The 14,812-nt window shown below is 45.7% G+C and overlaps 1 protein-coding gene across 1 annotated transcript; it reads left to right on the plus strand.

The window, feature by feature from the left end:
* The first annotated feature begins 4,465 nt into the window (after positions 1-4,465).
* Positions 4,466-14,295, plus strand: LOC146670965 (uncharacterized). Its single transcript, XM_085403108.1, has 3 exons — positions 4,466-5,485; position 9,116; positions 13,967-14,295. Exons 1-3 carry the CDS (start codon positions 4,466-4,468, stop codon positions 14,293-14,295), a joined length of 1,350 nt encoding a protein of 449 aa, XP_085259234.1.
* The last annotated feature ends 517 nt before the right edge of the window (positions 14,296-14,812 follow it).

A 14,812-nucleotide genomic window follows, 5' to 3' on the forward strand; every position in this document is an offset into this window, starting at 1 on the left:
AGCCTTCCTTTCCACTTCCTCCATGTAAAGGTTGGCTACAATAGGTGACACGGGGGAGCCCATGGCACAGCCATGTTTTTGTCTGTAAAAGCCTTCGTTATACTTGAAATATGTAGTGGTGAGGCAGAGGTCTAACAGTGTGCAGATCTGATCGGGTGTGAAGTTGGTCCTGTCCTCCAAGGAGCTGTCTTCTTGTAGTCGTTTTCTGACAGTCTCCACGGCTTCCGTGGTGGGTATGCAAGTGAAAAGAGAGACTACATCAAAGGACACCATTGTTTCATCTGGATCCAGGGTAAGTTTCTGGACCTTGTCTGTGAAGTCGGTGGAGTTCTTGATGTGGTGTGGGGTGTTCCCCACGAGAGGCGCAAGGATGGTAGCAAGGTGTTTAGCAATGTTGTAAGTGGCTGAGTTTATGCTACTGACTATGGGTCTGAGTGGGACAGCTTCCTTGTGGATCTTAGGAAGTCCATAGATGCAGGGTATGGCATCCCCTGGGTAAAGGCGGTGATATGTATTTTGCCCTTTTCAAAGTCTTGAAGGCAAGCTATAACTTTCTTTTTGTAACTGCTTGTGGGGTCTCGCTTTAGGGCTTCGTAGGTATTGTTGTCACTGAGGAGAGTAGTGATCTTTGTATGGTAATCTGTAGTGTTTAAGACCACGGTGCATCTTCCCTTATCAGCTGGTAAAACAGTGATGTTGTGGTCTTTGCTCAGGGAAGCGACGGCCTTCTTTTCCTGTATTGTGAGGTTGGATGGAGGGACTTTGGCACTGGAGAGCATGGCTGAGACTTTCATTCTGATTTGCTCTGCTTCTGTCTGTGATAATTTATTAATCCGTATGGCAGATTCTGTGGCTGTGATGAGGTCCACTATGGGCAACTGTTGTGGAGAAATGGCAAAATTGAGTCCTTTGGCTAATACTCTCTTTTCAGGTTCAGTGAGAATCCTGTCTGACAAGTTCTTAACCCATTTCTCCTGACTGGCATCAGGTGTGTTTTCTTCTCTGGGTTGTGTAGGTTCAGGATAAGGAGTGTGTGTTTTTGACAGCAAGGTGTGAAATTTCCTGCGTTGTCTTTCTTTTCCTTTAGAGTGTTGGGCCCGCTGAGCCTTGTCCACAAACTTGTAAACCTCTTCTAAGATTGGAGAGGGTAGAAGGATTTCCAGTTCCTGCTGGGTCTGGCTGATCTTGATCTGGAGGGCATCTATGGTGAAATGGACCTGTGTTATCCTTTTACTTAAAAGGTGATTTTGTGCTCTCTGTAGAATCAAGTCTGCTCTGTATCCCCTGACAGTGGATCCAAGGCGCAGGCTCTTAGGAACAACTCTGCTTTGTCTACATCTTAGGTTGAAACGGAGATGGTTCCTATAATCCGCTAGTTTCCTTGATTCCCTTTCATACTCCCGCACCAGTTGAAGGGTGTTCCTCCCAAAATGTACGGCAATATGTCTGTGAAGGTTCTCAGTCATCCAGGTCATCGTAGTCAAAGGAGCTTGCAAAGAAAAGCGTCTGGACTTCTTTAAGTTGCTTGAAGACGTTTCACCTCTCATCCGAGAAGCTTCTTCAGTTCTAAGGTCAATTGGTGGAGAGTCCCAGATATGAACCTAGTGGGAGTAACCCCCCACAGAGGGACAAAAGGACCCCCTCAGCCAGTATCACAGGCCCCTGTGTTTTGTGGATGTCATCAGGCAGAAAAACAAGCCCTGGTGAAATGTGGATGGTTTCGGACAACACCACAGGCCCGGGTGTAATGTCGATGGCCTCTGCCAGTAACACAGGCAGTGGTGTGGTGAAGATGGCCTCACATGAAGCACTGTCCCTGGTGTAATGTGTATGGCCTCAGCCAACAACAGTGGCCCTGGTGAAATATGGATGGTATTGGTCAGCACCACACACCCTGGTGTAATGTGGATGGCATCAACAAGCAGCAGAGGCCCTGGTCGGTTGAAGATGGCCTCACAGGAAACACTGTCCGTGGTGTAATGTGGATGGTAGAAGCCAACAACAGTTGCCCTGGATGTGCATGTTGTTATGACCCAGGGTCATTATTTGCGGTACGGTGTTGTTATTGTTTGTATTTGTATTCAGTGTTGCTTGTTTCCAGGTGGAGGCCACCCATTGGTGGAGGAAGGAAAGAGGCCAGCTACAAAAGGGGTTGGACTGGGTCGGCGAGGAGACTTCCTGGTTTCCCGTGAGCTGTGTGTCTGGGGACCGTCGTGGTGTGTGACTGCACGGGGCTGCAATATTAATGCTGAAAAAGGGGTTGTACCTGGGCTTGGTAGCTGTAGGGGTGGGAAGCCGTTTTCTTTTATTCCCCTCTTTTCTCCTGTTTCGGGTAGGGAGACAGGTTAGAGAATTGTATTTTGTTTTGGGATCGTGGGAGGTAAGTTAGCTCTGTTTTTCTTTCTAGTGTGTTTTGTTTGTTGTTTTGGCATCGCCCACCCTGAAGCTCGCTACCTGTTCAGTAAATAAATTAACCAACTCTCGTCATTCTGCCGTGGTGTGATTTTTTTTTTGTCGTTATTATGTATCGGGTTTATCTTTTTGTTGTGTTGCACCCTGGCTTCGGGCCGGTGTGTAACATAAATGGGGGCTCGTCCGTTTGAGGGATTTCGGGGTCGTTTGTGTGTAGTTGGGTTCGTGTGGGTGTGTGGGTTTTTTTTTTTTTTGTGTTTTTGGGGGTTGTTTGTGTGGGTGGCCGCGGATGGAGTTTGATGTGGATAAGTTTGCCGATGCGCCTTCCTTGCAGCAGTTGAGTCGGTGTCGGAGGGAGGATTTGCTGCTTATTGCGGGCCGTTTTGATGTGCGAGCGCCGGCGGGGGTGAAAAAGGATGATTTGCGACAGCTTGTCACGGTGGCTTTGAGCGAGCGGGGTTTGCTGTCGGGCGTGCCGCTTGTTGGTGGGACGGGCGGGGCGGCTATGGAGCCGTTGGCTCCGTTGTCTGTTCCTCCTGTGGCCGCCCCCTCTGTGGCTCCTCCTGCTCCGGTGGTGGGGTCGTCGGCGGAGGAGCTCCAGTTGTTGCTCCGCATTAAGGAGGTGGAGTTGAGTAGTCACCGGTTGGAGGTAGAAGCGATGCATTTGAGGGTGAGGGCGTTGGAGTTGGAGCGCGGACCTCCACCGCGTGCCCCTGACTCTACGCCGCCCACGCCTGCGCCCTCTGTGCTCCCTGCGCCGCCGGCGCCTGGTCCCGCCCCGGCTCTCCGTCAGGATTTTGATGTTGGGAGGCACATTAAATTGGTGCCGCCCTTTTGTGAATCAGAGGTGGAGTCGTTTTTTCCTGCTTTTGAGCGTGTGGCTGCCGCGTTAAAGTGGCCGGAGGAGGTCTGGGTTTTGCTGTTGCAGTGTCGGCTGGTGGGTAGGGCTCAGGAGGTGTGGGCTAGCCTGTCAGCATCTGAGAGCTTAGATTATGGTGTGGTTAAGGCTGCCGTATTGCATGCTTTTGAGTTGGTGCCTGAAGTGTACCGTCAGAAGTTTCGGCAGTGTGTGAGGGGGGGGGATCAGACTTATGTGGAGTTTGCGCGCGAGAAGGGTTTGCTCTTTGATCGGTGGTGCCAGGCTAGTGAGGTTAAGGAGTTTGCACAGTTGAAGGAGTTGATGTTATTGGAGGATTTCAAGGGGTGTCTGCCGGAGCGGGTGGTTGTTTATTTGAACGAGCAGAAGGTCGTTTCCCTCGCGAAAGCGGCGGTTCTGGCAGATGAGTTTGCTTTGACGCACAAGAGGGGTTTTTCCCCTCCGTTACGTCGGGGTTCTAGAGTTTTGCCGGAGGTGGGGGGGGGGCGTTCTCCCCCGCTCTCGCGGCGTAGCCCTACGGTGGCCGCTGGGGACCGCCGATGTTTTTTTTGTCATGAGCTCGGTCATCTCGTTGCTTCTTGTCCCGTGCTGAGGGCGAGGGAGGGGGCGCGGGCCGACATTTCGGGGGGGGCCGTGCAGTGTTGCTCCGCGGTAACCCGCCCTAGCTTAATGCCGGTTGGCGTCGTTCCGCGGGGGATAGATGAGGTGTTTCGACCGTTTGTTTCGACGGGGTTTTTATCGTTGTCTGGTGATGCGGGGGACCGGGTTCCGATCACCATCTTGAGGGATACAGGGGCGAAGCATTCGGTGGCGCGGCATGGAGTCGTGCCTTTCTCTCAGCAGTCGTACTGTGGTTCTGATTTGCTGGTGTGAGGTATCAAGGTGAGTCTTTTACGCATGCCTCTCCATACGGTTACTTTGACCTCGTCCTTCGTATCGGGCGCTGTGCGGGTGGGGGTTCGAGATCAGCTGCCAATTGAAGGCATTGATCTTGTTTTGGGAAATGACTTGGCCGGGGGAAAAGTGTTTCCGGCTATGCCGGAAGTTATTGAGTGTCCTACTTCGGATCGGTTATGCCAATTCCCGTCGGAGCTGGGTGACCCCACAGTTTATCCGGCATGTGTGGTTACTCGTGCTCGAGCTCGTCGCTTGGGTGGTGAGGTGGACATATCCGAAATGTTTCCAGACGGCTCTGAGCCGCATGATAGTTCTGTTCCGGGGGTAGATGGTGGGACGGCGAAGGTTTTTAGTATGGTGTTGGAGAAGGAGGCAGCAGGTATCCGCAGGTTTGTGTGTGGTCAACTCCGTGACGAGGCAGACCTGAGCACGCTGACCTTGGGAATTTTAAAAAAGAGATATCAGACACACAACAAATGTGACTCATTAAGGCCAGAAGTAAAAACTTTCATGAAACAGGTGGTGCAAGAGGAACTGATGAAAATGCAGGATAATGATGAAAGTGAAAGTGACTCAGAGACTAAGAAGCTCCAGAACAAAAGGAAAAGAGAAAATGGAAATGACGAGGTCATGAGTGAGAGTGAAGATGAATCCTGGGCAAAGAAATCACAAAATAATCATTCAAGCTCATCATCAGAATCTGAGGTTCAAGAGGACAACAAAACAGAAAGTAAAGAAAGCAGCAATGATGAAGAAAATGCCAAATCTCAAGCTGATGGTGAAGAGCCAGAGGTGAAAAAATCACAACAAAAGAGAAATGAAAATCGTCAAATTGACAGTGACGAGTCTTCTGATGAGGAACTCAGTGAGGAAAGCAACTGCAGTGACAGTCCAAAGAAAATGGTGAGAATGAACGTCGAGACAGTAACTAGCAGTAAAGATGAAGGAAGGAGAACACCACTGAGTGATGCAGGAAACGAATCAGATGGAGACTGCAAGTCAGAAACGAGTGACAAAATTAGGAGCGACGAGTCTTCTGACAGTGAAAAAGAAGATACAAAAGTGGAAGAGAAAACCAGTGACCCAGACTCAGTTTCATCACTACCTTCTTTGGAAGATGAAAAAGAAAATAAGACTGATAAAACAAATGATAAAAAGATGAAGAAGAGTGTGAAGAAAGATGAGAGCACCAGAAAACCAAAGTCTGATGACAAATCGGTGGCGAGGCTTGAACGTTATATTGCCCTCTGCGGCGTGAGGAGAAATTACAAGAAGCTGCTGGAGGACTGCCGCTCCCAGGTGGCTGTTAGGTATTTTAGTACCATGGTAGCATTTACTGGATATTGTTTTATAGTGACATTATACAGGAAAACTCTGTCATTCAATAAGGCCCCTTTGTTTTAGTTATTTTTCTCTTTGACCCAAGAATTGATGTGTGAGAATCACAGGCTGGTACAAGGTTGAAATACCACAGAGATCACTCCCTCAGCTACATTAGTTTCTTAATCTTTTAGACGCCTGTTGAAGGCCAAATGGTTTGTTTCAGATTTCACTAATGAAAGAACTCTTCGTTTTGTGCCTTGAAAATATGTCGCTGAGATAATCACAATTGTAGCTGAACTAATAAACTACACAAAGGATGCTTCTTCACCCAAGGGCAGGAAGACGCTCCCTTATCTTGGTCTGTACTGGTTTAAACTGATAATCTGCTGTCTCATGAATTTTACCCTCTATATAAACTGTTGTACTTGTGAATAAAGTTGAGTCAATTTGGGAAGACAATCTGAAGCAGTCTCTGTTTTCTTGTTCTCCCAAGCTGCTCCCGAGCTCGTACTAACACGCTGAATGGCATGCTTGAATATTACTTGAGAATATATTTGACTGTGTTACAGACTAAGGGACATTCTCTGCTGATAGGTGAAGGTACATTCTCTGCTGATAGACGTCCACGCCTCGAAGGAAGTCGATCCACGGATTAGGCCCTGGAAACCGTTTCCTTCAATTTTGGTGTCAGAAGTGGGATCCTGACGAAGGTAGGCACTCGTCTTTTATTTTATAAGACTGTGTTATGCCTTTCTCAGTGATCCACATAGAAACGGGATACGCTGACGAGGCCTTCTTCAGTGGCCCACATAGTAACAAGTGGGATACGCTGAGGAGCCTTCGTTAGTGGCCCACATAGAAACACAGGAAGTTGCCTGTTGTTTTGTAAATAAAAGCAGAAAGGACACAGGAAGTTGCCTGCTGTCATAAACTAAGAAGTTGCTCACCAGCAGAAAGGACACAGGAAGTTGCCTGGGGTCATAAACTAAGAAGTTGCTCACCAGCAGAAAGGACACAGGAAGTTGCCTGCTGTCATAAAACGAGAAGTTGCTCGTTAAAAAGTGAGAAGTTGCTCACTAAAAAGATAAAATTGCTAGCAAAAAAATCAAGTAACCTCAGGTGTGCCACAGCAAAAATAAAAACTAACTTAAATCCTTCAAGCGTCTAAACCCCTCTGGAAATCACTGACCATGGGTCAGAATAATTCAAAGACCTTAGACGGGTCCGATAAAAAATCAAAATTAACTGTAAAACCGAAAAAAATAAAATATAAAATCACAAATAGCGGCTCAGTACGACTCCCACTTCCGGTTACGTTTAACCCACGCTCGCGAATCAATGAAGACTTCCATGATTACGTATCCAGAACATGCGGAAGTGCTTACGTGACTGATTTCGTCTCGAACTTAAGAACTGTAAGTTTAATGCATCCTAATGTATTTCCGGAGCCCTATCCCGAACGATTATCGCCAGAAAACAGGTCAGTAGAAATGTTAAATACTATTTGTGATAAGGAAAGTAGGCTGATTAAAAAAGTCCTGTAAAAAATATATGATAGAATGTCGTGATGTGATCAATCGCATGCTACCACTATGGAAAAAAGGACCCGAGCCAGACGTAAATGCTTTAAATCAAGCCAGTGTAGGCTCTAGTAAATCCACTGCAGAAAAAACTAGCCTTATATGCCCATCCGTTCAACCTACGGCTCCGCCGCCTTATGATGAAAAAACAGAATTAATAGCTGCTGCGGCGGCTGCACGTCACCAGCGCGTATATCCTGATATAACAGCAAAATCCCAAAGGAGTGAGGAAGGCACTGAAATGACACCTAAATCAGAAGAAGATGACTGGTTTAACCTAGATCAAAGACAGGAACGAGAATACACTGAAAGAGAAAGAGAGTTACAGGAACATAAAAAGCAAACAAAACAGTTAATGGCAGAGTGTGAGGAAATCATGAAAGATCCTTTAACTGAACGTACGGAAGCTGAACTGCAGGAAGCCGTTTCCGTCATAGATAATCATGTTCAGCGCCACACTAGAGTAGCGAATGGTTTAACTGTGCCAAAAGCAATAACTAACACCAGAAATTTAATAAGGAACTACTTAAAGCAGAGAAAAGAGGAAAAAACTCAAGAGGGCCCCCACAAAAACACCCGTTATAAAGAAAAGCAGGGATCACAATTTAATGACGTCAGCACCTCCCTCCCGTTCATGATAATAGGGGACATGTGTTGCATTCAACCCCCTAAAATTTCAGAGTTAGCAGCAACCATTAAAGAACTTCCCGATCCTCTACAAAATCCTACAGCCTTTGTTTCTGCATTACAGAGAAGTACCAGATACCACCACTTGGGTGGGCCTGACTATAGATATATATTATGTCAACGAATTCCAGGTGTGACTGAATCTCAGCTTATTGAAGAAGTAGAGGAACTAGACCCTAAAAATGACCAAGCAGCCAACACCACCTCGTTTTTGTGGATAAACAATGACAAAATCACAGCCTTTTTTCAAAATCTAAAGAAATTTCTGCTCACAATGTCTAGAGATAAAATTGATTTAAATGCAGTAACCATGTGTAAGCAAAAGCCAGATGAATCCATTCTAGTTTTTATGAAACGTTTCACACACTGCTGGACTAATGAGGCATGCATGCCTGAAGGAGGAAATGATCAGATTTTCATAACAACATTCTTAAACAATATTCATCCAGAATGTTCACAACTATTGAAGCTGACTGCCACTGATAATCTCTATGACATGAAAATAAAGAACTTTATCACACTTGTCAAAACAAAAGCTGGTGCAGATCTTTTCCCCAACAGCACGAAGGCTAAAAGTGTTAAGATGATGTTGAATTTTGATGTTGAAGGCTCAGAGGAAAGTGAAAAAATGATGTATGCAGGGGCCCCGCCCCCTCAACAAGCGCAGCAGGGAGATTTCAGAAGGAGAGATAGGAGTGGAGACGTATGTTTTTACTGTGGAAAAATAGGACACTGGAGGAGGGAATGCAAATCAGCAGCACGTAGGTCTCAACCACAAAACACAGGACCAGCTCCTGCCACTAGGCGTCAGCAGAGCTCTTACAGACAAGGTAACTGGCAACGCAGACAGGAATCACATCAAAATAATGGCCCCTTTGCACTTAGGGAGCAACCTTATAATCCACATTTTAATCCCCATCCATATGATAACGAAAGACTGGACCAACCATAGGGAGGCCCAGGTGATGATGCGGGACAGTGTGAAGCACTACACACGATGCTGCATTTGCAATTGTCCCGTAACACAGAAAGCTTGCCCATGTTAGATATAGAGATAGGTGAAAAGACTTATTCCTTTTTAGTTGACAGTGGAGCCACTAAAAGTTCACTGTCTGGAAAATTCTATAGTGGGCCTGTTTCCTCTGTGTGCATCAACACCATGGGAATAAACGGAACTCTAGTGCAATGCCCCAAAACTCATTCTCTAAAAACACGCTGGGGCCCAAAACCAGACGAAATTACATATCATCCATTCATAATTATTCCAAACTCGCCTGTGAATCTATTAGGCAGAGATTTAATGGCAAAAATGAACTTGTGTATTTCATTTAACACAAAGGGTGAAATGTTTGCAGATACTGATAACAGCTATGTTTTCTCTGCCCTATGCACCAACACCATGGAGAAGGAACAGCCTCTGTGTCAGCTGGACGCCTCAGCGGAGAATGAACTCAATATCCATCTGACTGGTATCCCACGTCACACTCTGTGTCAAAAACATGTGCAAACACCGTTACCAGGTAGCCCCATGCCTGGAAGCCACATATTTGTTTCTCTCACACTGTTCAACAACATGATAACTGCTCACACCAGTGAAGGCCAAACAGTGGTTTTGTCACATAACTCAGACATAGGCTATGACATTACTGCACCATGTCGACACACAGATCTAACCTACCCCATACACTGTACTATCTCTGCTGTCACATTGCCAGCTGAATATCAAAACATGACATTATGGTCAAGAGGTGAGAATGATGTAGGATTTATTGACTGTACACCTTATCATGCTCAGCTGAAAAACAACAAGCCGGTATATGTCAAGCAATATCCCATTTCCGCTGAAAAAGCCGCAGCCTTAGACATCATCATAGGAGATTTATTGACAGTTGGAGTAATAAAGCCCACAGTATCTCCATATAACACTCCTGTCAATCCTGTGCCAAAGCCTAACAAACCTGGCGTATGGCGTTTCACACAAGACTTAAGGCAAATTAATGCAGTCATTATGCCTCTACCTCCTCTTGTCCCAGATGTTTCCAGCATACTGACAGGTATTCCAGCAACAGCTACACATTTTACTGTGGTGGATTTGTGCTCCGCCTTTTTCTCAGTACCTGTGCATGAGGACACACAGCCGATATTTGCTTTTACACATAGAGATAAGCAGTACACATGGACTCGCTTACCCCAAGGCATGGTAGACAGCCCTGCGGCTTTCTCAATGGTGGTACGTGCTACCCTGGACGGCTTCACTCCTCCAGAGGGCTGTACTCTGATCCAGTATGTAGATGATCTCCTCCTCTGTGCTGAAAGTGAAAAACTATGTCAAACTGCTACACACATGCTACTCCAGCACCTCCAACAGACTGGCCACAAAGCATCAGCAAAGAAAATGCAGTACTGTCAGACTTCTGTTCAATATTTGGGATTTACACTGTCTCACGGACAACGTTCCATGACTACAGACAGGGTCAAAGCTGTGACCTCTGTCCCTAAGCCCACTACACAGAAGGAAATGCTGTCTTTCCTAGGCATGGTGAACTATTGCAGACAGTGGATACCAGACTGTTCTTTTCATGACCACATTCTGCGTGAATGCTGCAAAAAAGACAAGCCTCCTCGAATACTGTGGTCCACAGAAATGACTGCCTCTTTCAATGCATTACAGGGAGCGCTGACCTCCGCCCCTTGTTTGGGTCTGCCTGACTACCACTTACCGTTCCACCTGTACGTCACAGAGAACGGCACAACCTGTGCAGGTGTATTGGCCCAAGAGCATGGCTGTGGCTACCGTCCAGTAGCCTTCTACTCAAAGGTGCTGCCAGCAGTAGTTCAGGGGATGCCGGCCTGCCTGAGAGCAGTAGCAGCTTGCTCTATCATGATAAGGGACTGCGAGAAGCTCACACTCTCACATGACACTATTCTACACACCAATCACCAGGTCACGACCATTCTAGCAAACATAACTACACAACACATGACCGCACAACGTCGCTCAGGTTATGAAGCTACACTGACTTCAACAGCAAATCTCACTATAAAAGCAAACAGCACACCCAATTCGCCAGCACACTTACTCATTCGTATGCTGTGTTCCTCTGACCGACAGGATGGTTCAGACGACCCTGACGATCATGATTGTATGACACGTATACAGGAATCCACAGCACCATGCCCAGACTTAGAGCAGACACCAATCCCAGACTCAGTCATTGTTTATGTGGACGGGTCCTGTTCAAAACCAAATGACAACTCATTTCTTTGTGGCTATTCGGTGGTGACATTGCCTGACATCATACTAGAGGCTCACTCATTACCATTTCACTCAGCACAAAAAGCAGAGCTCATGGCTTTAATACGCGCCTGTGAGCTCCATGTGGATAAGCGGGTAACAATTTACACTGATAGCCGTTATGCATTCGGTGTGGTGCATGACTTTGGCACATTGTGGAGACAAAGAGGATTTAGATCTGCTGATGGAAAATCGATCGCTAATTCTGACCTTGTTCTAAGACTTTTGCAGGCTATACAGCTGCCATCGGCAATTGCAGTTGTTAAAACGAAGGGGCACAGCACGGCTGACACAGACGAAGCAGTGGGAAATGCTCTTGCAGACGTAACCGCGAAAGCAGCTGCTGCCTCACAGCAACCACCCAGAAAGGAAGTATTATCTTTGCCTTTACAGCTGCCACTTGTCACACTCCCGGACTATTTAGAAGCAAATGTTGACCTAAAATTCATACAAGAGCAGGCCTCTGCCTTAGATTACACTTACTGGGAAAGTAATGATTGTACCTTAGATAACAGAGACGGCTTATACAAAAACCTTGAGGGTTTGATTGCCCTCCCATCTTCACTACTGCCAATCCTTGTCCGCCATTTTCACGGTGTGAGTCATGTCGGACAAAGAGGGGTAATAGGAGCAATAAAATCAAGATTTGTAATCGAGAAAACATCACACGCAGTAAAACGCATATTAGCAACCTGTCTAACATGTGCACGAACTAATGTAGGAAAACCAAAAGCAAAACATCAGCATTTACCACAACCAGATTTCCCATTTCATACATTACAAATTGATTTTACACACATGCCAGCACAAGGAAGCATCAAGTACTTACTGGTAATAGTGGACCAATTTAGTAAATGGGTAGAAGCTTATCCAACATCAAAAGAAACTGCAGAAGTAGTCTGTCAAAAGTTGTGCAATGAAATAATACCCAGATTTGGAATACCTCACCAAATTAACAGTGATAGAGGACCTTCATTTACATCAGAAGTAATTCAAAAGTGTGCTAAAACTCTAGCAATAGACTGGAAATATCATGTGCCATACCATCCTCAGAGTTCAGGAGTTGTAGAAAGAATGAATAGGACCATAAAAAATCGCCTGACTAAAGCAATGATAGAAACAGGAATGACCTGGATCAAACTACTTCCTCAAATCCTCTGCGAGATTAGAATGACTCCATCCGCAGCAACCAAATTATCTCCATTTGAAATAATCATGGGAAGACCGTTTCCAACACCATGGTCAGCCTCCAGAGGGGCACCGCTATTGGAAGGGGACATAGACACTGCATTGTCTGACTATGTTCATAACCTGGTAGAAACACTGAATAATAACTATCAGAAAGTTTGTCTCTCTCAGCCTCTCCCTTCCATAGATCCAACCCATCCGTGGAAACCAGGAGATGCGGTGTTGGTAAAGTCGCTAAAACCAAGGGCACTCGGGGAGGCCGCGTGTTCCAGCCCCCAGACTGTACTTGCAGTGACGAGAACCAGCATCCTAACAGATGGACAACCTCAGTGGATTCATGCCAGCAGGGTTAAGACCAGCCCCACCAAACCACCTAAGGCGTCGGATCAAGTAGATGACGACTCAGGCGAGCCAACGCCCGGATCCAATCCACCTACACACACACAATCACTGATTAACACACAACGCCTGAAAGAACAACAACAAGGTACTCGAACATCCAGCAGGAACAGAAAGCCTAGAGTACCACACAATGTCTAACCTGATAAAGATAGACTCGTTTCATCCTGATAATGGAGAAAATGAAATGCCCATTGTCATCACACGACGCTTATACGGTGTCTCTCGAACCTGGGACCAGGCCAGAAGACGACTAAAGAACTGTCTTTTTTATATATTTAGGTTATTAATCATATCTACTGCATTAACCTTAGGATTTTTATTTACTATTTCGTATTGTAAAGTGCAACCCTGTTCACATTTCTGCAAGCCACATTTTCAATGATAACCCATATAGCTACTAGTACAGCTACTTCAATGTATTTGCAATTAGCACAAATTGATCCTGAGGATGTGCCAGATGTTACCAATGATGTTCCTGATGTGTATATTGAACATTAGGTTGTGAACTATTACATTTTATGATTTGCTTTTTATATTATGTTATTACATTTGTGATTTTTCCTTTCTATTTGAGTTATTATTTTTAAAAATAATAAAAGAGGGGAACTGTTAGGTATTTTAGTACCATGGTAGCATTTACTGGATATTGTTTTATAGTGACATTATACAGGAAAACTCTGTCATTCAATAAGGCCCCTTTGTTTTAGTTATTTTTCTCTTTGACCCAAGAATTGATGTGTGAGAATCACAGGCTGGTACAAGGTTGAAATACCACAGAGATCACTCCCTCAGCTACATTAGTTTCTTAATCTTTTAGACGCCTGTTGAAGGCCAAATGGTTTGTTTCAGATTTCACTAATGAAAGAACTCTTCGTTTTGTGCCTTGAAAATATGTCGCTGAGATAATCACAATTGTAGCTGAACTAATAAACTACACAAAGGATGCTTCTTCACCCAAGGGCAGGAAGACGCTCCCTTATCTTGGTCTGTACTGGTTTAAACTGATAATCTGCTGTCTCATGAATTTTACCCTCTATATAAACTGTTGTACTTGTGAATAAAGTTGAGTCAATTTGGGAAGACAATCTGAAGCAGTCTCTGTTTTCTTGTTCTCCCAAGCTGCTCCCGAGCTCGTACTAACACGCTGAATGGCATGCTTGAATATTACTTGAGAATATATTTGACTGTGTTACAGACTAAGGGACATTCTCTGCTGATAGGTGAAGGTACATTCTCTGCTGATAGACGTCCACGCCTCGAAGGAAGTCGATCCACGGATTAGGCCCTGGAAACCGTTTCCTTCAGTGGCTGTTCTGAAGAAGGAGCTTGAAGAGCTTGGTGTACATGGTCAGCCAACTATTCAGAAATGGAAAAAGGTCAGAATGAAGAGAGAGCAAGCTCAAGAACTGGCTGCTCTTGATGTCAACAACATCATTACCACACAAGGTCGACCTACACGCAGGGGTGCCTCAGCAAGTCAGAAACAACAGGACTGTCCGTCCTCTGAATATCAGCGCACTCTAAACTCGGAATCAGACAGTGATCAGGAAAACAATACCCACAGAGGTCGCAGGAAAATGTCCGAATGGGCCAACCTGCAGGGGATCATCAGTGATGACACAGACGGTGACTGATGAGTCTGGTTTCCCCCTAGGAAGTGTTCGATTTGTTTGTTTGTTTTAATGTTTTTGATACTAGGTCTAGCATCTCTCTAATGAGATGCTTGATTTTAGGTGGGGGGGTGTTATGACCCAGGGTCATTATTTGCGGTACGGTGTTGTTATTGTTTGTATTTGTATTCAGTGTTGCTTGTTTCCAGGTGGAGGCCACCCATTGGTGGAGGAAGGAAAGAGGCCAGCTACAAAAGGGGTTGGACTGGGTCGGCGAGGAGACTTCCTGGTTTCCCGTGAGCTGTGTGTCTGGGGACCGTCGTGGTGTGTGACTGCACGGGGCTGCAATATTAATGCTGAAAAAGGGGTTGTACCTGGGCTTGGTAGCTGTAGGGGTGGGAAGCCGTTTTCTTTTATTCCCCTCTTTTCTCCTGTTTCGGGTAGGGAGACAGGTTAGAGAATTGTATTTTGTTTTGGGATCGTGGGAGGTAAGTTAGCTCTGTTTTTCTTTCTAGTGTGTTTTGTTTGTTGTTTTGGCATC

Source organism: Rhamphochromis longiceps, linkage group LG4 (assembly GCF_057381845.1).
Source record: "Rhamphochromis longiceps isolate RC_006_pf linkage group LG4, R_longiceps_female_GT1.1, whole genome shotgun sequence".
Classification (NCBI taxonomy): Eukaryota; Metazoa; Chordata; class Actinopteri; order Cichliformes; family Cichlidae; genus Rhamphochromis; species Rhamphochromis longiceps.

Bases quoted from the DNA above. Each gene is read 5' to 3' on its own strand.
- LOC146670965 (XM_085403108.1), top strand. From the start codon at position 4,466: ATGTTTCCAGACGGCTCTGAGCCGCATGATAGTTCTGTTCCGGGGGTA.